The sequence below is a fragment of the Hirundo rustica genome, chromosome Z, assembly GCF_015227805.2.
Source record: "Hirundo rustica isolate bHirRus1 chromosome Z, bHirRus1.pri.v3, whole genome shotgun sequence".
NCBI classification, from domain to species: Eukaryota; Metazoa; Chordata; class Aves; order Passeriformes; family Hirundinidae; genus Hirundo; species Hirundo rustica.
In genome coordinates, this window is record NC_053488.1 from 52,288,588 (window position 1) to 52,313,820 (window position 25,233).

General features: G+C 34.8%; 1 protein-coding gene across 4 annotated transcripts in view; it reads right to left on the reverse strand.

Moving 5' to 3' along the window:
- Window positions 1-745: 745 nt before the first annotated feature.
- TMEM161B (transmembrane protein 161B) overlaps window positions 746-25,233 on the reverse strand; it is a 41,520-nt gene continuing 17,032 nt past the window's right edge. For 2 of the 4 annotated variants that reach the window (XM_040089876.2, XM_040089880.2), the window contains 8 exons: window positions 23,850-24,006; window positions 18,566-18,717; window positions 17,996-18,056; window positions 16,183-16,323; window positions 13,158-13,271; window positions 11,901-12,075; window positions 9,783-9,879; window positions 746-9,035 (listed from right to left, as the gene is read on the reverse strand). In XM_040089876.2, coding sequence (XP_039945810.1) covers window positions 8,764-9,035; window positions 9,783-9,879; window positions 11,901-12,075; window positions 13,158-13,271; window positions 16,183-16,323; window positions 17,996-18,056; window positions 18,566-18,717; window positions 23,850-24,006 — 1,169 coding nt within the window. In that variant the 3' untranslated portion in view covers window positions 746-8,763. The remainder of the gene's footprint in view (window positions 9,036-9,782; window positions 9,880-11,900; window positions 12,076-13,157; window positions 13,272-16,182; window positions 16,324-17,995; window positions 18,057-18,565; window positions 18,718-23,849; window positions 24,007-25,233) is intronic. The other 2 variants (XM_040089877.2, XM_040089879.2) reach the window with 2 other exon arrangements.

Genomic DNA, 25,233 nt, shown 5'->3' on the forward strand with positions numbered 1-25,233 from the left:
TTGCTGAAGGGTACCATTTTGGGTTTAGGCTAAAGAAGGATATTTTCTCAAGGGTTTTTTTTACAGCCGTGGACTTATTTGAGCAATGTTGGTATCATTCACCTGCATTTGTTGCACACATGGAAAGAAAATGCATGCATAACCAAATCTGATATTCCAAAAGTCAAATTCAAGATGGTTACAAGATGTTATTAAGTATACTCCTTAGTGCTGCTAGGATGAAACAAATAGGAGAGACCACATAATGCTTTTAAACACATTTCTTTTTATAAGAAGGATACACAATGCCTTTCTAAGTGATTTCCTACTAGGAAGGGCGACAGTCAAGAGGGGTGACAAATCATCTGAGTGTAAAACTCAGAATTTCCTCCACTTATCATGGTGTATAGCCAATCTTTCTCCAGAAATGGCCCAAAAATTTAAATATGAAATACACAAAAATGAAAACACTCGTATGAAAACACACCATCTCTAATGGTTCTCTGTGGTTAAACTGCTGTTCATGTGAATAACTGCATTTATACTCAAAAAATTATTTATTCTGCTTTACCCAAAAGAAGGAGGGAATAAACAGTCTACTCAATTATTTCTAAAAATAAACAATTTAGACTAGTAGAAAAACTGATAAGAAGCCTGGTTACTACATGCTCTTTGGGGATTTTGCAATTGGTAAAATGTTGCATATATCACACAAAGTAGGAAAAAGAATCACACTGGTAGACTATAAACATTTATTGATCTTTGGCTTTAGAAACTGTCCTATTTTGGATATGGGAAATAGTATGTAAAATAATAGGTTTAAACCTAAATTACTGTAAAACAGTCTATCCTTTACAGTGCACAAGTGCAAAGCATGCAGAGTACATGTACGGATGCTAAAACACTATAGGAACATCACTGCAGTAGACATTTTATGTCCAACTTGGGTTAACACTTTACAAAGGCAAGCAAGTTGATGGGGCCACTTGATAAACAGCAGGTATCACAGTTTCTCTTAGATTTGCTGTGGTATGACCATGAGCAACTAATAGACATAAATTTCATTTTAATAACGTGTGCATTATAAAAGCAGAGTTAAACTGTAACATTTCAACAAAATGAATAGGGAATAAGAAAGTATAACCTTGGTTCAATTTTGTGAAATTTACTGTTGATAAAGAAATTTAGGCATTTAAATGACAAACCAATTCTTATTATTTTCACATTATTATAAAATGCTGCATGAGCAAGGCAAAACTACCTTCTTAAATGCTCCACAGTAGAAAATGTATTGTAACATCTTACAAACAGTGTAAGGAAATATTTAGCAAGCTTACTGTATCAGGTTTTCCCAAACAGTGTACCATACATAGTACAGATTTCTAGACCCTCTTTTTAGAGCTAAAAGCTCAATATGCTGTGACAAGCCTCCCTCAGAAGGTGGCTTCCTTTGGTAGATTTAAATCAGCAGGACCACCTCAAATTACAAGAACTTCACATGCAGAATGTATAATTAACTCAGAAGCAGGGGGCTGTTGTTTCCTTACTTTTTAAAACTTCCTTGTTGAACCAGTCAGGTTCTACCTTCAGCTCCTGCATTCCTGAAGGTGGACAAGCAGTTTTAAAGTAATGGCGGTTTCACTGTTGAATACCCTAACAGAATGCCACAAAATTCTACAAGGTGTAACTTTTTGAAGCTTGGTGTCAGTCAGCTGTATCACATTTGGTACTCTTTGTGCTCCAAATCCATAAGGATTCAGTAACCTCCAGTGCCACCTTTCTGAACCCAAGCAGAATGACTTACCTGGCTGAAGTCACCGAGGTGCCCACGCAACTGGGGCATAATAAACACCGAGGTGTCACTGCAAAACTTTTTAAGTCAATCCACTCCAAATCTTGTACATACTCTTACTCAGTCATAAAGAAAACAATGCAGAGGTGGCAGAGGGAGAGGTGTTAATTTAAATTAGGGGTGTTCAATTATCAGTCAGATATGGGCAAATTGTTAGATTACCTTTTAATTGTTAGATTACCATTTAAGTAAGAGGAATGGAAAAGATTTCTTCAAAATCTTGTCTCCAATATGAAGTAACACAAAACCACATATGGACATTACATAAGCCAAAAACTATGAAAAAATAATTTCATAGCAAACCCCATTTCAAGGGCTACCACAATCACCCATGATTAGGCACTTTACAGTGTACAAAAAGAATGCAATATTACTGGAGGTTGTTATTAGCTGTAGTAGTTGTACCCATATATTCACATCACTAAAAAAACCCCCAAAACAAGTAAAAAATACCCCCAAAGTGAGCTTTTTCAACCTGTGCTGTGCTCTTTTGATCACAGATACTGATGAACCTTTAAAAGCAAAGGAGCCAATTTGTTTTTAAACAGTAGGTAGTGCAACACCACATCCATGTAATGCAAACACCACTTGACACTATCCTCACTGTGAAGCATGATAGTCTTCGTACTTGTAAAGCTGTAACTATAAAAATCGTATTTTAACAGTATTGTAGTAGTAAGATGAAGCTGAAATTTACATATATAACATCAGAGGTTTTTCCCATTTGGCAAATACTGAAATGAAGGGAAGGGAGTCTTTTTGTCTTACGTCTTTGTTCTAGAGTAGAAAGTATTATGCGCTTTTCACTTAAAGACAAAACAAACAAACACCAAAAAACAAACCCACACCCCAAACCAACCCAAACAAACATTAAATGAAGAATAACACTGAATTTGTAATCCCAGCAACAAAGAGACAAGTAGAAGATTTAAAGGAAAGTATTTACAACTTGGAAGATGTTCCCTGTGCAATTTGTAACATGTCTACCTTATGAGAAATTTTAGGCTGAATTATTTAATAGCATCTTTGCATTAATATTTGCTCACATAAATGGGAAGACTGAAACATTAGACAGCTTTCTGTAACTTCTATTACATAATATTTTTCCAGGTGTATTCCTCCTAGAAAACCTTACATACTGTTAACAATGGAACAAAGGAATGACCAAAGACAGGAAAGATAAAAACTGCTGGCACATCATGACAGGCGTATGAACTGAATTTGTGAAATATGACTGTTGGTGCCTTTTTCTTAATCCTGTGTTTTTTATCAAAAATACTGTGAATATGCATTCTGCAAGCGTAGAACACATACAGGAGTATACAGAGTAACTATAAGCAGAGGAAGAAAGAATAAGGCTGACTTTAAGCACAAGAATTTTAAGCCAGGTTTTAAAAAATGTTGCAGCACAATAAAAAAGTAATGACCTACTATTAAGGATTTTGTAAAAAGCTATTCAAAGCTTTTTTGAGATGTGTATTTTATAGATAGCAGGGTCATACAGATAGTATGTTGCTGAGAAAAAATGCTGCAAGAACAAATTTTAAGGGTTCTTGACTGACATGTAATCACATGGAAAAATCTGGTATTTGCAGGTAGACTGTGGACTTTGATATCAAACTGCATACCTGTTAATACTTCAGCCTGAACATCAAATTTTTTTTTTAAAAACGGTGTAGAAGTTTTTGACTTCTAGTTGCAGGCACTGATATTAATTTAAAAAAACTAAAGTATGATCCATGGTATTAGGATTAAAAATAATTTCCATTAAAAACATCATTGAAATCAAATGTATAAAAATACATATACACTGGCATGCAAAATAACCTCCAGTGCAATATTACTCTCCTAGTAGTCCACAGTGAGAGACTGGAAAAAGTTAAGTGCAGCATATACAGATGTCAGTAAAAGCAGCCTGGAAACAGCATGTTGGCTTCATGATCTCATCTAGAGGAAGATCTTTTAGTCTAGTACTCAGGAGTGCAAATGAGACATGCCATCCACTTCACTGCATGTGCTGCACTGGTCACAAAGCATGACAGGCCTTCCTAAAGAAGGATTTGCACAAAAATCACTCTGAAGCACAGACAGACCAATCTGTATCACCCTGCTTAGTGAGATCAGGCATCTGGCTTCTAAGCATCTGCTGCCTAGATACTCTTTAGAGTAGGTATCTGTGAGGTCAAAATATTGCTCTTTATTTACCATTTGGGATTTCGGCTGCAGATGCTAAAAATAACAGTCTTACTCATAATGGTAACAATTCACATTTAATATCTGATTTAGGACACAAGTAACCTGCTGTTGCCTTCCTCCATTAAGATTTTGCTCAGCCCTAACAGATTTCTCCAAGAGAATGCAGTTTTCTTTGGCCTTCTTCTTGGTCAATGTCTCCATTTTATCTGGGCACTTAATTCTTAAACCTTAACAAAAACTATCTAGGAATTTTATAGTGACAAATGTAAGTGTGGGGTTAAGTCTGGGTGTGGAGAGGCAGTGTTGAACAAATAAATGTACAGAATACATCATGTGAAAAAGTATGAAGTGCAGTGTTTAAAAACTGATCAAAATTATCTCTGTGGAAAACACAGCAATTTGAGAATAAAGAGACATAATGCCTTCTACTTTGGAGAGCCTTCTAACAGCTTTAAGATCAAATATGTTCAATTTCTATGTGATATATCCAATATCCCTATTACTACTTAGCTGTAGTTACTGTAACAAAATACAGTACTTTGAATTGTTCCTTTGAAGTTAGCTGAAATTTCTGTAATTGCTAACCACTACACAGATTGAGGTTATGCTGCCTAAATGTCTTGGTAGCATTTTTGTTCTCAAGACAAATTTGACTTTATGATCCAGGGGAGAACATATCTCTGTTTAAACACCTTGCAGCACTTGTAATCCAAATGAGAAGAACAATGGCAACAGAAATTAGTAAGCATCTTCTGTACAAGGATGTACAGAAGATACTTACTCTGGTACTGATGCTACTATTTAATCCATGGATCCTTTATGCAAGCGAATTCTGGAAAAGACTACACAGCTAACAAAAGACTATGCAGGTAACAAAACCTCAAACTGGCATAACCTATAGCTTGAGAAGGAATCAAAAGAGGACAAGTGCAGCCTGAGAATGTCAGCTACAAAGTGTAAGAATAGGCTTTCTATAATCTATTCTCCTGTTCTTAATCAACTTCTCTTAGCTCAGAAATAGCCCAAGTGTTATGTATGGACCACCCTGAACTTGCTGGAAGATGCTATCTTAAACCTTTGTCTAAAAGGACCTACATAATAAAAGTGCAGAGTTTAAACAAATGTTAATGAGTTTATTCATGTTTCAGATGGAATTTGAATTGATTTGAACTATTTAAAGGAAATAATCCTTCAAAAATAGATACATTTAAACTGAACAGAAGTCAAAATACAATCTTGAACTAATTTAGCCTACTTGGTTCTGAGTAGGGAACATAGAGTAAGTGCTGTATATCTCCAATGGAAGTCACATCACTAAGAGAGGACGGGAGATCTGAATTTAAGAATAAAGAAACGGGCATGAATTCTTTGCCAAAGGAACATTTCCTTCTAAAATCTCAGAAACTAAGGGAGATCTCTCTGTGGCCTCCCAATACTTAAAGGGGGCTTATAAAAAAGAGGAAGAATGACTTTTTGCACAGGCAGGGAGCGATAGGATAAGGGGGACCAGTTCTAAACTAGAAGAGCGGAGATTTAGATTAGGTATTAGGTGGAGACTCTTGCTTGTGAAGGTGGTGAGGCACCATAGAAGGTTACCCAGAAAAGCTGTGGCTGCCCATCTCTGGAGGTGTTCAAGGCCATGTTTGACTAGGCTTGGAGCAAGCAACCTGGTCTGGTGGAAAGTAGTCCATTCCAGACCCATCCCAACCCAAACCATTCTAAAATTTTTTGATTAAGTAGTGGGCAAAAAACAAGACAAAATGTTTAAGAAACCTGAGTAACACCTACCAACCTTTCAATCACATTTTGCTTGCTTTTCTATTTCTGCAAGATTCTTTCCCCTCCATCACTAGGTGCTGATAAAGGTCCCCATGAAACAAAAAAAAAGAAAAAGCCATTTGCCAGCTGTTGTTTCAAAGAAACTTACTACAGAAGTGAGCAGATATTCTTTGAACCTTACACAATATACATGGAAGTCAGGACTATCAGGGTTGCTACTTATACTTTAAAACACATTTTTGATTGTATCATGTACTAGTAGGAGGCACTGCTCACAACCTTTGCAATATGGTCCCTCTGGTTTCACTGTCACCGCATGTTTCAAATGTTTTTATTGTCATATTTTAGTTTTTCATAAGCCTTCTGGACTCATGTCAGGATTAAATGGATCCAAAGAAACACCATCTCCGACTCACTGCTGACCAGAAGGACAACCATTCAATTCTGCAGAACAATGGTCTGTAGAACAACGGACTTGTAGCACAGTGGCTACAAGCACTGATCTTCATGTTTGTAACACCAGGTGCCTATTTTTCCCCAAAATCAGTGTGATGTCTGAATAGTAGGGTGGCATGAGCTCTTAGGAAAAACTTTGTGAAGTTCAGCTACATAATCCAGTTATTAACTCTGCTGAATACATTATAACTACAGTTCACTTTTACTTAGGAGCTTTCAAAATGAACATATCAGCAGAAACTGTTGTTTAACATTATTGTGAAGTATTCTCAAGTATCCAAAATTTACTCCTTCAGAGTAAACAGGTTACATCTCCTATATAGTGAGCTTCATCAGGCAAATTCACTATCAAAATCAAACTGTTTTGCATTGTTTTATTGTTCTGATCAAGAGATTGGTATTAAACACCTAACTCTAACCTAAAAGCTGGCCTTATTAATTCTATTAGTAATGATGCATCTTGTAGTAATGATATGTCTTGAACTAATACAAAAATGGGTCCAGTATTGTTGGACCTGTCATATTTTGTCATTCAATTATTCATCTGAAAAATACTTCATAGGAATGCTTTGAGATTTGAAATTATGAGGTCAAACATTATTCTTTAGGCCAATTCACAGTAAAGCTTCATCCCTGTTAGTTACAAAAATTTATGAAAACAACAAAGCTCGCAGCCCCAGTCACATTGAAATACTGCAATGAAACCAGCAGCATCATGCAAGGCGTTCTCAGACACCCCAAATGCATGCAGTAGGTACTACGCTTGTGTACACAAATCTTTCCCCAATAAATGCGACTTAATAAACTAATAAATAACTTAAAAGGCTCTCAACACAGTAAAATAGTTTATCACCAGCTTAAAATCATGATTTTCTGCATTCATTGAGTTTGTTTTCCCATATGGTAGGTTTGCTACATATTAAACATTTAGTTAAGCTTTTCCATTTATAAATGCTTATTATATGCCAAAGCTGTAGACAAATTCAAGACAAAAAGAACAGTAACATAAAAACAGCTAGTATTAGTTAAAAAACCCACTGACCTCTGCAAAGTGTAATATTACCTGTTTAAAAAAGCTACTGCATATAAATCCCCATTGCTGTTTTGCAAATACACAAAACATCTGAAAAACGGTCAATAATTTTATGATTGAAATCTATCTCTCCATTTAAGCAAAACTGTAAAGTTAATACTTTGCTCTTTTTCTTATTACATAGCTGTTTTATTACACAGAAAATCTATTTCTGAAGCCAAGATATATTAATTATCATTATACGATCAAGTTAGCACAGATTAAAGTGGCAAAAGATGATGATTTGACAGAGGAGAAATTTTAAAGTTAACAGTTTAAGTAGATCTTTTCTTTCAAGACAGTTAAAATTCTTTAATATAGCTAAGTACCTCTAAAGAGGCACAAAAAACAAATAGCCCTTTCAACTGAAAAAAAAAAAAATTAAAAGTTTCATTTCAAAAGGGAATCTTGAAATTACTAGATACACCCCTCTCCCACAGCCCTGTAAGATATATTCAGGAATTTAGAAGAAAGATTCCATATTTCATACCGTCATATATATTATATATTTAATATATAATATATATTTATATGTACATTACACATATACATACACTGTCAGCAGGATTAAACCATTCTGTTTAGAAATGTTTGACTGGTGTCACTAATTATTTTCTACTCTTTTGTAAATTCAATGGAATTTGTCTACTACCTCAAAAGAAGAAATTTAAAAGATCCAGATGCAATCTGTGGATCAATACTAGCACCAATACAGATGGCCATTACTTCAAAATGACTGCAGGGACTGAAATAATATATCTGTTATAACTCTCTTCTTACTGCACAAGCACTTCTGCAAAATATGTAGGCAGCAATACCTGTCAGGTACATACATCTACTCCTGTTAAATTTTTATTTTATACAACTTTTCTTACTGTAATATACAGCATCTCTTTTGTCCTGTTGGATTATTTCATTTTCCAAGGAGAAAAGTGATCAATACCTATCCAACAGATTTTTTTTTTTTTTTTAAATCCCCTCTCTCTCCTTTCACTGTATGGCTCAGTTTCAAGACTTAATTGATAGGCAGCCACCATCACTATGTCCAGTACCCTTTGAATTCAGTCAGTGGCTGTTGATGCTTAAAAACCAAATTTTTGAGTTTGGCTTGCTGTTTATGGAAACCATGACATTCAGAGGTCACATCTTTTTAGCACACTTACCACCATCTACAACACAGTAATGTCAGTCAATCCCATGACTATAACTGAATTAGTCACCTACCATTTGGGTAACAAAAATAACAAACCCAGTTGCAATTTTCAACATTTTAAGATTATTCACCCTGAGAACACCAAGGAATTGTTTAAAAATAATTACGATATGTTTTCTCTTGACATATATAGTTTTCTTTTCTCTTCATCTCTTCTTGGGTACCTGGGTTTATATCTAGAATTTGACCTCACACTTGTTCTGTCAGTTGACTTGTTCACGCCACAGTCAGGTACTGGTGATAGAAGAGGCCAAAAAGGCTTGTAGAAAAAAGGCAAGCAGCAATCCACCAGGTGAGGAAAGATAGGAGTCCTCGGAACAGGAGAGGAGTGAAAATATTCTTTAGGCTTCCCAGAGCCATTGTTATTTGTACTACAGTTACTTTCATCTTCCCATCAGCAGGTGGAGACTCAGAATAAACAGAATTGGAAAGAAGACTGTTTTCTGCTGGAGTTTCAGAATTGGGGTATATGCCCCAAGAATAATTACCTGTTAAAAAGAAACAAGTAACAGATTTTTGTAGAATTAAATTCAAGTTCTGTTAATTCAATCACTCTACAGATTGTCTTTGATTTATTTTTATACACACACACATGTTTTATAAATTCAAGTTTTTGTAACTTAATAAATACAAATTATATTCATCTGCATGACTTCTGGGTCATACCAGCAAGCTACTGGGATAGGATTCATCTTGTACTTTGACATCCTAATATCTACATGTGATATAGCTGTCTTGAGACCCCAGTATGTCCTGGGTATGATTCATCTCACCAGATGGAGATGTCTGCTCCAGGGCAGGATGAATCACAACCTACTAACTACATGAACACCATTTTCTCACAATTCCCATTCTAAAAGCCTACTAAAGATAAAAAAAGATGAAAAAATTCCTTTATGAGGTGCTCATGAAATTAAAACAACCAAGCTTTATACAGTTAACATTTAAAATACTTCTAAAAAGACAAATAGTTCAACAGAAGTAAACAGTTTAATCAGTTGCATTACATAATTTCTCAGAAAAAAATCAAACAAATTAGCACGTAATTGGAAGACATCAAAAGCAGCAACAGAAATAACTATTTAAATGCCACATATGAATGTTTTAAAGTACAGGAAACTACAATATGTTTTTGTATTGCAAGTACGCATGAATTGTAATTCTCTTTAGTGAGGTGAAAATGAAAAAGCATCGTGTAGAACAGAATAAACTAGTGTTGATCCAATTTTGCCTACCTAGTGTTTTCAAGAGCAGAGTTGTGTGAAGGAGCATTACCATTGGTGCAACATACTGCAGTGCAATTACACAGAGATAATAGAATACCCGAGCCACCTGGAAAAATGCAAGAGAGTAAAGTTCATGAGTCCCAGTTGATCAAGGCAGACCTTTATGAACATGTCTAGAAAAAACAAATAATTTATTGAAAAACCCCAGTACTTATACATTAGAGCTGTTCTAAGAATTTTCTAGTAACCCTTGGCATGTGACATATTGTCTTCAAAAGACCTGATGAAGAAATCCCTATAATGAATTCTAGTTTCAGGACATTTACAAATCCGAGAGGAAGAGCTGAAAAGAAATAATTAAAAGCATCAATTCTATTTAAAAAAAGAGAATCAATTTTGCTTCTGCAAACTGCATGCTATCATTCAATGATTCCTATTTTAATACACAGGTACAAAAATAAATATATATGTTTAATTTTTCAAGCTTCCAGTCATCTACAAATTAAATCCTATTCAAAAATGAAGTAGTACTCACAGTCCAAAGCCCCATAAAAAGTAAATGAAATCTTGGTTAATATTACAGTCCTTTTTCAAAAGCAAGATATTTTTAAGATTTCCAACTGGAAAACACTTGTATTTTAAAAACAATGAGGAGTTTTCATTAGATCAATAACAGCATTTAAATGGTCTTTTTTTCAGTCACATACTGTGTTTCACTGAAATCCCTGCTCTCCATCTGTTCCATTTTTATCAAGATTGTAACATTACATATTTTATATAAGCTATTGGCCTAAAAGATAAAACTAAAGATGAAAAAACATGATAAAATCAATAGCAATCAAGGAGTGAAATAAAACTACCTGGGTTTTAAAAAAGAACAGAATACAGGGTGGCAAAAATGATGAAGGCAGACATGACAGTTTTGGGAATACCTCTCAAGCCTCAAACGGCTTCTTAACGAGCAAGCATCAAAAAACTCACATGAGAAAAAAAAAGTAGCAAGACACTGACAGAAGAAAAAGCATGAAACAAAAATATTGTCAAAATTTTGATAGAATATGACAAAAATAACAAATTAAAAAGTAATGATCACTGTAGAATGACAGACAGGAAAGAATTCACTGGCAGAAGTTCCTAAAAAAGGTAAAGCAGAAATGATTAGTAAAACAAGACATCTAGTGACATCTAGTGACTATGGCCTTGTCAAAGAGAATATATGAAGATACTGGAGAAATGGATTTAAGAAATGCCACATTGATAAGACATTACTGTTTTATAGATAGGAATAAAACTCCCAGTACTAAAATAGCACATTTACAGCAATTGGTACAGTTCAACCTAACCAGCTGCTACTACATGTATTTCCTAATTATTTTTCTGTAGCAAATTCCTTGCCAGTTTGTAAATAACTACTGCACAGTTCACTTATGACCTTCAGACACTTAGTGTAACTACAAGTAATAATGACAATCCTGGAAGAGGAGTCTTTGCCTTACGGCATCCTTCAATATTCCTCCTGCATAGACCCCAACTCAGTAGGATCATTAGACAGCACTATCATGCAACACTAGAAATTTAAGTTTATTTTGCAGACAATACACAACAGCCATTCTACCTCCTCTATTTGTTCAAGGTATGCTTTACTACTTTTCTTAAAAAAAAAAAGAATCCTCAGAAATGTCACCTTGTCCACAATAAGACAGGAATTTTTTAAACTAGGCTGGCACTTCAAAGTGGTCTGACAGAAATAAACATCTGTCATTTTATTCTGAAATATAACCATCTTATAAATTTTCCCTCAATTTAAAAATCTGAGTTGGTAACAGTATTTTACCCTTCTTTCAAAATTCAATTTCTTCTTTCTCATGTTGATCACCACTCCTTGTAAGGGATCCTTTATAATAACTTCCCAATAATCAAGGACAAACTATCTGCATCATAGATGATACATCTCTCCATATTTTGGTTCACAGATTTTCTCTGTAATTATGCTATTTTTATAGGAGATGTAGTCTAGAAAGCTTAATTCAAATTTGAGCTCTGCTGCCATAGAAGACAACAAATTGTAAAAAAAAGTCATTTGCACAGTCCAGGTATTACATATGACCTCAGTGCCACCACACTTACCATCTTCTGTAAATCAACCATACTTATTCTACCAGCTTCCTTTTTCATCTGATCCACACTTTTCTGGGCTAAATTCAGATAGGCCTGTAAATGATGACGCATCATAGCCAATCGTAAAACACACAAGAGGATTATAATCCACAATCTGATGGTATCAAATGTATCTTCTGACATTCTGTGGATAATAAAAAAAAAGGTAATGCTGTTTTCAAAGACCACCTACTGCTACAGTTATTTCTTTGTATTATGTGTAAAGTAATCTTAAGGCAAATTGTCAAAAGCAGTTAACACACAAACTACAGTTATGAAGTTCACATGCAAGTTATATTTACTTTTGCCTCATATTTCTCTTTCCTACTACTTCTCGGTAACCCTATAACATAAGATTCAAAACAGCATTCATTGTAAAAAAGAACAGTTCTTAAATGCTTAAATTCTGAGTAATGAAAGCAGGGCACTAAAACCCAACATTGCTCAGGTAATTACAGGTTTTCAGACACACAGGACTAGATGGTAAATACTACTAGATTGTAAATGGGTACTTCAGTTGCCTGAGATACCCAGTAATACCTCAACACTCATTGTAAGAAGAGCTGAGAAACAAAAGATACACAAAATATGTATATCTGTTGTGTTTTGCTATCTAATAGCTCAGTGGTCAACAGGATCACTTTAGAAGCTTATCTCACCTCTAGAAAGCAAGAAATGAATCAGCCCATTGTATCTGTTTCAAGTCTATTTTGCATTAGCAAGACTAATAGTGACAATGACAATCAAATATGATACTTTTGATTTCAGATACCACCTTTCTTGGAAACTCTTTCCTTTTTCATATTTTAAATATTCTACCAATCAATTCAATACCACTTCATCAGCATGTAAATTTCAAGATAAATTTCCTAGCCTAGTTCTCAAGCCAACATCTGTCTACTGTTTTCCGTGAAACAAATTCTCTCCTACACCAATAGGCAAGATTCAAGGTTCCAGCAGGTAGTAGTGAGGTGGTATTCCACCCCTAAAAAAAAGCCTGAATTACTGCCAAGGAGATGTCAGAAGACAGCAGCTTTTTGGGAACCACCACCTTAACACACAACATTCTGCAACAAATTCTCCTTCTTTTGAAATAACAGAAGCTCTTTAGAATTCAGCTGCACCTTCCACAATACCTCCAGACAGCTGATGCTAGGACTTTCAAAGAGCTCTAAGACAATGTTTTGTTCTCAATATCCCAGAAAGAACTTTTAAAGGAAATCTTACAAAGGAATGCTCTCTTTGCCCAAAGGTGGGCTCATAATGTAGTCCTTAGTGATTGGTTTTACCCACAGTAGAACCATAAATAAAGGTGCCAAGAAGTTTATATGTAGCAATGTTCTGAAAAAAGAAAAAAAAGAGGTAACTCAGTAAACAAAAACAATGACCATACTGTTGAAAGTGTATACCGATTCAAAAGGAGAAAAATTAACTTCAAATAGTTGGGAGAAAGATAAATAAGAAAATTACTTCCCTATTTTATGGGTAGGACTTATATTTCAACAAAACAGTAATATTATATATTGTGAAATCACACTGGATTTTGGCTTTAAAAAGAACAGGAGAAACAGTTGTCAGAGGTCAGATTTCACAGCTTAATGAAGCATTTTATTTAGAAGCCTTGGTTAAATGAAACTTTGTACTTAAATTCAATTAAAGGTACTCAGACCAAAAAAAAATACTGTATGAAATTGCACAACAAAAATAAAAGCAGTACTCTTTAGTAATCTTTGAGTACAAACCAGATGAATTTAAAAAGGGGATATATTTTTTTGAGTTCTCCTTGAAATGAATATCCTTCTTTATTTCTGAACTTCTAAAGTTTCGTCTCTATTTCTAAACCAATTTTCCTAATTCATTTTTAATTACTAAAATGAAATGAGAACAGTTGAAGGGATTGGGTTGTTTTGTTAGCAGTATTTCCTCACTAACAAAATCAGGTTTGTCTCCACCTTCACCAGAGTGCTTCTACACTACAGAAAAAATGATGTCATCAAAACTTATTCAAAATAACACATGACCTTCCTGACTGCAAACTATCAAGCTTCCTAAAACCATTAAAATGTTTGCATGTTACAGGAGCTGTCATCACACACAAATTTAATTTTTGGTTTCAGATGAAGAAATAAGCTCTACTAGCTATTAAGCGGTGCTAGAGAATGCAACAGCGTCAAGGCTACTTCCAAAGTATTTCATTAGATTATGAAAGCCTTTTACCTGAGCTTCTGTTATTTAAGAGATCCTACTGAATTAATGAACTGGAATGTGCCAAAGAGTGGTTGGATTTTTATTCTTAACAGGCAGGAAAGCTGAAATACTCCTCTGGCAAAAGAGGGAATGTGTATGAAAATCATGCAGATTTGTTAAGAAGACTCCAAATATATGCAGGGAAGGATACTACTGCCAAAGAAAAAAACATCAAACCAGTTCTCAAAACCAAAATGGACACCAGATGATTGTTACTCTCTTTACTCAGAAACAACGAACTTACTCCGTATACTCATAAAAGAACCACACTAATAATTTTGAACATATTAATGAAGTGGTACTTGATCATTAACCTTTAAGTTCTGGGGCTTTTTTTGGGTTGTTTAGTTTTGGTTCTTTTGTTGGGTTTTAAGGGAGATTCATGCAATTTTTGGGCCGCTTAAGGGACATGGGGGCTTTTGGTTTGATGAAGGCTTTTTCCTTCTTTTTTGCTGTTTTTGTGTTTTGTTTAGTTGATTGCCTTTTTCTTTGTAGTTGTTTTGGTTGGCGTTTTTAAAATAGAGTATGTATTTGACCGCAGAAATAAGACATTGTTTTAGCACCCAACTTAGAGTCAGGTGACATGTCACCCTCATTTATAACTCCCCTTTAATCACAATCACTATGGTCAATAAATGATCTACCCATTGACAAAAGCGCATCAGCAAGGACAATTTATGTTCTTCAGGTTTATTAGAACCTATCACTTGACAAATATTCTTTATAATGGATTTGCCTAATTATATGGATACCTTATCAATTTTAATCCATTAATGTAATTTTCACATTGTTCCAGTTGAATAGTTGAAGGATTGGTAGAATTTCAGAAATAACTTGGTAGTGTTGAACAAAGTTATCTTCAACAACCAGTTCCAGTATCATCTAAAGAAGTTTTAATTTTCATAACCACACTTCAATGGATATTAATTGCCTTTAGTTCTTGATTAAGGGATTTATGTTTCAGAGAGTTTATATTTCTGCCTAGCATGTCCATTGATCAAGAAAGATAATTGGAATACTTACAGAAAAAGCACAAGGAATTTTAAAATATTGAGAACCATAACAATTAAGAACTAAGTAGGTTATCTCTCTGGAAAAAACACACTAGGAAGTGACTCAAGTCACAATCTAAACACAGACAGAAATGTAACAGCAGATAAAACAAGCCAGTAGCTGGCTGTTATACATGGACAACTATACTGAATGCAAGTGTACTTACTTATAAATTTACCAAGACTGATGAACTCACTTCAAACAGATTAATTTTTAAGCTGAGCATTCCTGAAGCAAAAAAAAATGCAGTTTGAACAAAAATTATTTTCCTAGTGGAAAATATAATGGTTCTCTTAGGAATTTTACCAAACTGAGTACCAACACTACCCTGTGCTGCAGAATCTGCCATGATCATGTACTAAACAACAGTGAAGGTCTCTGAAAAACACTTGGAGTGTCACCTGAGAATGAGAATGCTCAAGAGAAATAGTTAAATTGGACAGAACATTTTACTACTGAATAGAAGGATGGCTGAAAATGAAGAATTCCTTTAAACTGGTATTAACATATGACCCTTTTAAAATATTCTGGGTCATGTCTGCATTTTATCCTATGCTACATTTATTAAAGGAATAATGCCCAGCTGGAAGTGTGGGTGGAAAAAAATCAGTCTGTGGTTGTACTTCCTGAAGGCTGTATTAACTTCTGGAAAGACATGATGGGGAAAAGAAAGCTAGACACAGAGACATTCATGGTGGAGCTTTTGCAGGAGGAAAGGAAAGCTCCTTTAATTGCGACTCTCAATTACAAGGCAAAGAATGTAACACACTGGCAGAGCACAGGTTGAGCAGAAAGTAGCAGGTGGCAAATCTGCTCAAAATACGATAAACAGGCAGCAACAGAAGTCATAAAGTCACTACCTTCTTGTTGGAATAGTTTGCTGTGTTTATTTTTAGACATAAAAGATTTAAGACTGAGTAGCATATACCTATTTGCATAGAGTTTCTCTTACTGTGTTATTCTTTCTGTTGCTAAATTCAGAGCATCCAGATGCATTTGAGCCAGTCGCAAGCCAGGGAATGTCAAAAAAGCACCAATAAGTGAACACAGAATAGCCAGGAACAATTTGAAGGTTAGTTTAGACACAGGACCCCTAAAAGAAAAGAAAGGAAATAAGCATTTTCTTTGGGAGGAAGTTTAGGGACCAGGGAAAAACAGAAACTACTACTTTCAACCCAACAGTATCTAACACTTAATAAAAAAAAGCCAATAGTATTCTATAGGCTTCCTCTGGAATACTAGCATTATTAAAAACCAATCAGAAATTAAAATTTTAAAAAGTACTTGCAAAACCAAACCAAGTCACCCATTTATTTCCTAGAAAAACAGAAAACCTAATTTACTGACAGTGAGATAAATTACTGACTGTTAATTTGTTAGTAGAGAAGAAGAAAAAAGAATAATTTTATACTGTAATTAACAACAAATTATACAACAAATTAATTCTAAAATAGAATTAATTTAAGGACTGTGTTTTTAAGAGGAACAGATGTCTCATAAGTTTAACTGCTCAAAGACAAAACCGATCGTTTGTTCTACCATTATTGATTGAAAATCTATATCAAACTGTTATTACTGCAGCTTTTCACAGATTTATCTGAAATGTACATGTGGTCATTAACATGTCTCTTCCAAGTAATTAGCATTGTATACAAAAAAAACTATGTGAAAAATATCCTGGATCAACAAAATCACAGAATTAATTACATAAGTAACAAACACAGGATTACACAAACTAAAAAACACAGCAAGACAAAACCTTCAAACAAACAACCAAAAAATCAGTTACAGTGAAATGTAACTAAGATTAAAGAGGAACAAAACCAAATCTAGTGATTCAAATGAGTTTCACATTCTTTCTTAATGTATGTCACCTAACTATTGAGAGACATCATCATTAACTCAGTTGCTGCTAACAAAGGAAAAGCACTACAATAACTAAACAAACCCTTAACATGAAAATGAATACAGAAGTTAGTAACCTTGTAATAACTTAGGAAAGCAGATTAAAGAAGGGCTAAGAAAGACATGGGATTCAGTTGCCAGTTTCCCACGAGTTTATCCATAAATTACACTAATCCAGTTTGAGGAAACTTCTGTTCCTCAAAAATAAAGATATCTCATGGCTTCTGCATGATTCTTGAGATCTACCAACCAAGAAATTCAGTGTTGTGCTCCCAGTGATGAAATGCTCCCTAAATTTTAGCACACATATATAAGGAACTGTAACAGAAATCCATTTTGCAATATACAAAGGTTGCCTATTATATTTATGTAACATCACAAGCTATATGTTCCTTCAACAGCCTATATGAGGCTTCGATGTCCTGTAGCAAGCAAATGTTTTTGTATGATGGGAACATATCTACAACCTGAAAATGGAATTGAACAACACTATTTATTCCTAATGCGAAGTTTAACACAAACTCCATCTTGAAGGTCTTGCACGCCACAGGAATGACAAAAAAATTATTTATCTAAACAAACCTTGCTGAAGGGAAACACTATGAAAAAAGTGTTTACAGTTTTGAACTATATTTTATGAACTACAATCAAAATGTCAGAAATTATCTCCATATTAAAATGAAAACTTTAATGCAACTTCAGTTACTTGTGGGTACTTTCAGATTTATTAATATCTTTAAACTGTTGCAGGGATTATAACTATGTAGAAAGCAAAACATGCAAGACAAAGGCTTGCTAAGAAAATCCAAATGGTTCACAAATTCACATATAAACAGACAAGTATATTTCCAGAAACTTACTGTGACTCCAAACCTTGTCTTTCAAGAAACTGCATAGCACTTTCTGAGAAATTTGAGAATCCTGCAGAGACACATATATTTATTATAGTACAAATGAAGAATCCCTTTTGTGAAATAAAGTGCTGGATAACAAGTTATCTTTTAAACAATTTTTCATAGGTCTAGCAGAACTCTTTCATGTGCTAATTTGCTGGCCACAATACAATAAAACTTGATTAACAACATCCGTAATATTTGGACACTTTGGGAAGATGAAAAAAGATAACTTTTTAAATACTTTTCCAGTAAGGGAGCTACATTTTACTTTGAAAGTCAAGAAGGGCTAAATCTATAACTGGAAGGCAAATACAATTAACAAAACAAACAAGCTAGGCAAAGAATACACTATTTAAGAGAAAATAGGAAAATATACAGGGTATATTTAGAATCCTCATTCCAAAGTAAATTTTCTCAAAAGTATATGACTTACACCATCCATTTTAACAAAGACTTTCTCAAAAATGTTGGAAATTTTTTTTTTCAAATAATCCAGTAACTACAGCTGTTTTAAACACTAAAGAAAGGAGTTACCTGATTCCAAGCCAAACTCTAAATAGTTTTCTGTCACAATGAGTATTGCCATTGCTTTCACAAAGAAGAAAAAACCAAAGGTTACACAGACTGATCTTTCACCTCCATCCTCAACTTTGAAATAATGGGTAGTCAATGAAAATAGTATCTTACTACATAAGAAATAGGTCAAGGAAAATTAAGTTTGTAAAATAACTATGAATTATAATCTTGTAATTTGGTCATCTACGCCAGCACTGTTCTATGATGTGCATTTATTTCTTTTGAAGGTAGTATGCGTTCAGCCAATTTCAGGTTAAATTACAGAACAAATTAAAGCATAATAATCACATAATGCATAGCCAGGAATACTCTGGAGTAGAGTTTTGATCTAGGCTTACTTATAGTAAGAAAGAAGACACATAAAAAGATGAACCTGTATTTCTCTCCTTTCAGACAGAATCATTTTGTTTGGAAAAGACCTTAAAGATCAAGTCTAACCATTAACCTAACACCAACAAGTTCACCACTAAGGCATTTCCTCAAGGTCTTCAACTATGCACACACTTGAGACTTTGAGCTCAAAGAGAGTTGTAAGACAACAGCACACTAAGTCCCATCTTGGAAAGAAAAATCTATCCCCTATTCACCTTGGAAAAACCAAGTCAGTCTTAAAACCCTCTCTATGCTCCAGTATGATATACCAAATCCTTTTATCTAGCCCCACTGCCGCAAAGATAAACATTTAAGACATCACCTGCTGTGTTATCAGGTGTTTTAAAAATATTAAGTATTTATTTTTTTTACACATTTCTAAATTAGTTCTAAACTGAAACAGATTAGGGTAAACTTTTCATGATACACTGTCAACTCCTATTACTATGAACTGCAGCTCATTATAATTTAAATGGTAGGCAATACCAGTCCAGAATAAAGTAAAGAACTTTAATATGTAGAGTACATGAAAACATATTTGGGTATCTATTCAGTAAAACATTTGAACAATCATAAGTCTCTCAATAAAACTATGATTATGCAATAGCGCACTTCAACAGGCAGCACACATTTAACGTACACACTGCTAAATTTCATTTATATGCAGAGATTCTTATATGCATAACGTGGTCTAAGGACAGCATCTAGTAATTCTAAGCTCATACACTAATCACCTTCAGACTCCTCTATACTTTACAGAAAATCCTGATACATCAAAAGGAAGACTTAACTCATCCCCAAAAGAAGTACATAATAGATCATACAGACTGTGTAATGGAAAGCTTTGTTTCTCTAGTGCTTACATGCTTAAACCAAGGCTCTTTTTACAGCTAGGGACATTAATCACAAATTGAAAACACCATGAAGTTGTACAAAGGACTTAATAACAGTTTGTGATCAACAATCCTAATCTATCATCAGATTTATGAGCCCCTAGATACTTCATGACTTTAAGTATGGATTGTGATTGAAGGATTTGGAAAATTCAAGGAGGAAAAAGAAGCATACTAACAATAAATTACAATTATAGTGCAGATTCAAAACTCAATAAATTCATGATTATGCAAACTACATGACTGAAACCCTCTGTTAGTTAAACAATCACCACTGCTTCTATTTTTGGGTAGGAGGAAATTGAAGCATTATGGCTTGCTTCATCATTTCCTTCCATTGCAAGACCTAATATTTAGCATCTACTGAAAGAATAATTTGGGAGTATTTAGTGCTAAGTTAATACACTGCCCGCACCAGCCCCCCCCCCCCACCGTTTAATCCATTTTTTTTGGCCACAAAGGCATTATAGAATTGTATACCTTGCATATTGTATGTAGTTGCAGGCATTGCTGAATTTATGGTATGCCCTTTTACAAAAATGATTTTATTTTTTAAACTGCTGCAATTATGGTATTCTTGAATTTTACAGTTCATATGGTTGAAGTGAAAAAGATCCATCTTCTGTTCCTACTAAAACACATGAAAATTCACAGAAGCAGAGAACATTTCGAGTTGGATGAGACCCATAGGATCATCTAACTCCTGGGTCTGCACAGCACCATCCCCAGGAATCATGCCATCTGCCTGACACCACTGTCCAAATGCCTCTTGAACTCTGTCAGGCTTGGTTCTGCGAGCACTCCTCTGGAGAGCCTGTTCCAGTGACCAACCACGCTCCACGTGAAACCTCCCCTGACTTGACTTCACACCATTTACTCGAGTCCTGTCACTGGTCACCACAGAGAAGAGATCAGTGCCTGCCCCTCCTCTTCCCTCATGAGGAAGTTGAAGACTGCAATGCGACCTTCCCTCAGTCTCCTCTAGGCTGAACAGATCAGGTGACCTCAGCTACTCCTCATACAGCTTCCTCTCCTTCATCATCCTTGTGGCCTCCTTTAGATGCTCTCTAATAGCTGAATGTCTTTCTTAGCGTAGGACAATACCCTCCCCTGCCTGGCTGACCAAGTTGGGCCAGTTTTTCCTCCTGGGCTGCCAGGGCACTGCTGACTCACTCAACTTTCTGTCAACCAGCAGTCTCAGTTCCTTTTCCATGGCACTACTTTCCAGACTCCTGTTCCCTGGTCTGCCCATACTACCAGGTGCAGAATCCAACACTTTCCCTTGTTGAACTTAGCATGGTTGGTGATTGCCTAGATCTCTAGTTTTTTGAGGCTGCTCGGCAGGGCCACCCCTGCCTTCAAGGGAGTCAACAGCTCCTTCCAGTTTTTTATCATCTGCAAACTTGCTTTGTATCCTTAGTACAACTTTTTACCTCAACACACAGGCATGAAACAGCAGAAACATTTATCAGCAGAACACAAAATTGTTCTATATTTAACTCTGACATATCATGTTGACTGCTTTCCAATAAAAATATTTTTTTTCTGAATTTTTCATTATCACAGAATCATTTGTGGTCTTGACATGCTGAGTGAGCATATTAGTTACGTATTAGTTGAGAAAGTTTCAAGTATTCTCTGCATCTCAAAAGCCTGATGTCACAACACATGAATGAATCTCTTCTGAAATCTCACCTGACTAGGTTCCAGTGACCACAAGAATTGTGACCAATACCTCTGTCTTGTACCACCTTCACCCCAAAAGCTGTAATGTCTGGAATAAGTTATGTTAACATAGTTATGGAGATGTTAAGGCTAATATAAAATTTAGACTATATTTCCTGTCACTGCATCCTTCTACACTGCCACTAACTCCTCACACAGATACTAAGCACAGACTTGCACATTCACACTACTGAGACAAAAATCTTGCATTGACAGGCAACTTAAATATTTTGAGAAGTTTTGCCCTGAAATGACGACCAAATGAAAATAGTGATAGGACAGTGTACAAAACCACAGTAAGAAACTTACTGCAGTCGTTTTCCTACAATATATAATTCACAACTCTGATTCACTTAGAAATGCAATTACTATAGTGTTATTTAAATTGACTACTAATGAGATACAAGAGATGAAGCAAACAGGGCATTGTCACCAATGAATTTAAGAGTACATTGTGGCTTTAGTATTAAAACCTTGTTTTTCCATTAGTTCTATTAAACTCCCCCTCAGTCTCAAAATCGGAGTGAAAGGAGTTGGCTATCACTTCTGATTTTTGAAACAGTAGCCACCTCTTTCTCCTTCCTTCTGCAAAGATTAAACTAAAATTCCCAACTTCAAACCAAAAAATAACAGAAGATGTGCAGTAAAAACTATATATTACCTATTAGCTATAATACAATTAAAAGGTGCAAAAAAGCCAGACACTGATTCTCTTCTCAGAGTAGACTAGAAAAACAACCTTTTGGACCATGGATCTGTTCACTGACAAGTCAAAGGGGAAATACTTGATCTGGAAGCATGTTACCGACATTCTTTTTATTCAGATGTGGGTTGACTTTCTCTCCTAGCAAGTTCTTCTACATTACAAGCAAAGACTCTGGAAAAATCCTATAATTTAAAATTCAGCCTACTTAGAGAAGAACTCCTGTCCATACTATAAAAGCAGCACACATTTTAATAATTATCCAGGACAGGCAAGCATGAAGCATATTCTAAACTCTTAGCCAAATGTAACCAAACATTAGAGTTCAAGGTTTGACACAACACCACCAGCTACTGCTGATATATACTGCTAACCAACTGAACCAACCACAACACAGTAAGAATCTCTAAAGAACTAGCATTTATACAGAGGAAACAATTTTGAATATTCAAGAGGTTTATCAGCTGTAACTTAGCATTTTATCTGTTCTCAGCTGCTGAAGGAACAGAGGAGCTGTAGCAATTCACTTTCTATAGTCTGCACTCTTACAAGCCCTTATTCAATTCCACTGCTTGATCCCCTATTGTATCTTTAAACTGCAACTTTCCTCCCTAAATTTGGTGTCTGGATTCATATGTGGAATACAGTTATTTACCATGCAAGCATCTATGTCTGATACTGCCTTCTCCAGTTAAAAAAAACAAAAAACAAAAAACCAAAACAAAAAATCAAACCAACCAAACAAAAAAACCCACAAAACAAACAAAACCCAAACAAATAAACACACACACAAAAAAAACCCACCACCAAAAAAAAGAAAAAAACACCCAAAAAACAAACAAACAAAAAACACCCCCAAACACCACAAAACATGAAAAAAAAACCCCAAAACCCCCACCTGTCTTCTCCATAACAAAATAATCATTTTATGGTTTGACAATGCCTGTTTCCCAAATACTCCACTTCTGTTTCCCTCAGGTTCAGAGGTGAGTTTAGCTTTTCACAAAGCTCAGTTCCTACAACTCTCAGCATACCTTACTTCCTGTAAGAATGCCTTGAATGTATATTTTAATTATGAATTCACACCTCTATTTTTGCAATAAACTAGTATACACGTAACTGTACTGTTCTAACCGGAAGTATCAGATTAAACATACTGAAAACAAAAAACACACATTAAATTTCCAACCTTCATTTAAAGTTGTACTTTCTTTATACATAACTATTTCTGATTGCCAAACTGAGCAAAATCAAGTTAGTTTAGAACCACTACATACTACAGGTGAGCATTAACTATATTTGCATACATGTATTTTTCTCCTAAATGGTCTGGTGTTAATGTTAACAAGCTAATGATACTAGCATTTACAAAGTGCATGTAAAGTATAAATATTATTCAACAATGGCATTAACTTAAAGGATCATTCTTCCAAACGCTAAATATTTTTGCATCCTTCCCATCAATGGCACAGAGTTTTATACAAATTGCAGAATGATGTAAACTATTTGGAACAGGTAGAGGGGGATTCAACGAAACAGAAAAGGATACACTGCAAAAGCCAAGACAAGCAGACACCACACTATGCTGATATTCATTTCTTGTGAGGGCTTCATAATGCTGTAATAGGCTTCTGTCACCACATACACAACTGTAGCTGCAACAGTGAAATCCACCAACCACTGATATTCTGGAAAGTAATGCAATGCTGAAAAACATAAGTTTGTGAATGCTAAAAATACGTTTTAAGGCAGTTACTGATGTATACAGAATAGAATAGCAACTAAAAGAGGTTTTCAATTGTGTATTAAGTGTATTAAAGTTTAGGTAGAATCAGATCAACCAAGTGAAATACAACAACAATGAAAAAGTTACTCAAAAATTAACTTCATTCTTTACTTCTGACATCCAACACTTGATTGCTACTCAAATTTATAAGGCTAGAAGGTTTTACTATTTTATCACCTCAGCTTTTATACATTAACATCCTAAATCCAAAAAGCATGCTTAATTTAGATTTCACAACACACAGAGTAAACAGTTTTCCAGTTGTGTCTTGCTGCAATTCCAGGTAAGAAGGCTTGTTTTAATCTTTGTTAAAGATTAAAATCTCACTGGCTATCATTTATTATATTACAAATAAACAGCTCTTTTTATTTTACAAACACCACCATCTAGGATACTGATGATTTGCTCATCAAGATTTTAAGTTATCCTATAAAGCAGTATCTGTTGTGTAAACTTCACTGCAAAAATTCTGGGGATCATACTGTGTTGCATACTGGCTGGCTGTTACGGAGAGAGTTCCGAAAGGCGTTAGAAACTGCAAAGAACCGTTTATGACAACACAAATTGTCCCTCCCAAACATCTTCCCTACATTTACACAATTTGAAAGCAGAAAAACATTACTGAATGTTTAACTTGATTACAAGCTACCTGTTGGCAAAGATATGAAGTTGGGCAAACTTAGGTTTCCAAGTCCTACGCTTATTTTGAAATAACAATCTGGTTAGATTTACAAACAAATTGTATATATTACTTTTCAAACACAGTCCAACCCTATTTTGTATCACTCAAGTTGACAGTTAAATGCTATAATTTCAGGAAACTAACACTAATTGAAACTTGTGAATGCTTCGTTTATTTACTTCAAAAGCTTCATTTCTGTTACACAAATGCTGTCTCCTACAATTTAAGCTGAGAAGTCTCCTGCATAGGAATATCCTTTCTTTCTATATTTATCCAGAGAACACATATAGGTAAAAATGTCAGTAGAAAGAAAACAAGTATCACGTACATATTCATACATGAACTTTCTGTAACAAAATGACTGATTATAATTTAAAAATAAAAAATTACCATCTAAAAAAAAAATAGTACTTTCCAAAACACTTAATGCTGCATATTTTTGTACTGTCACTTGCCATTTTTAAG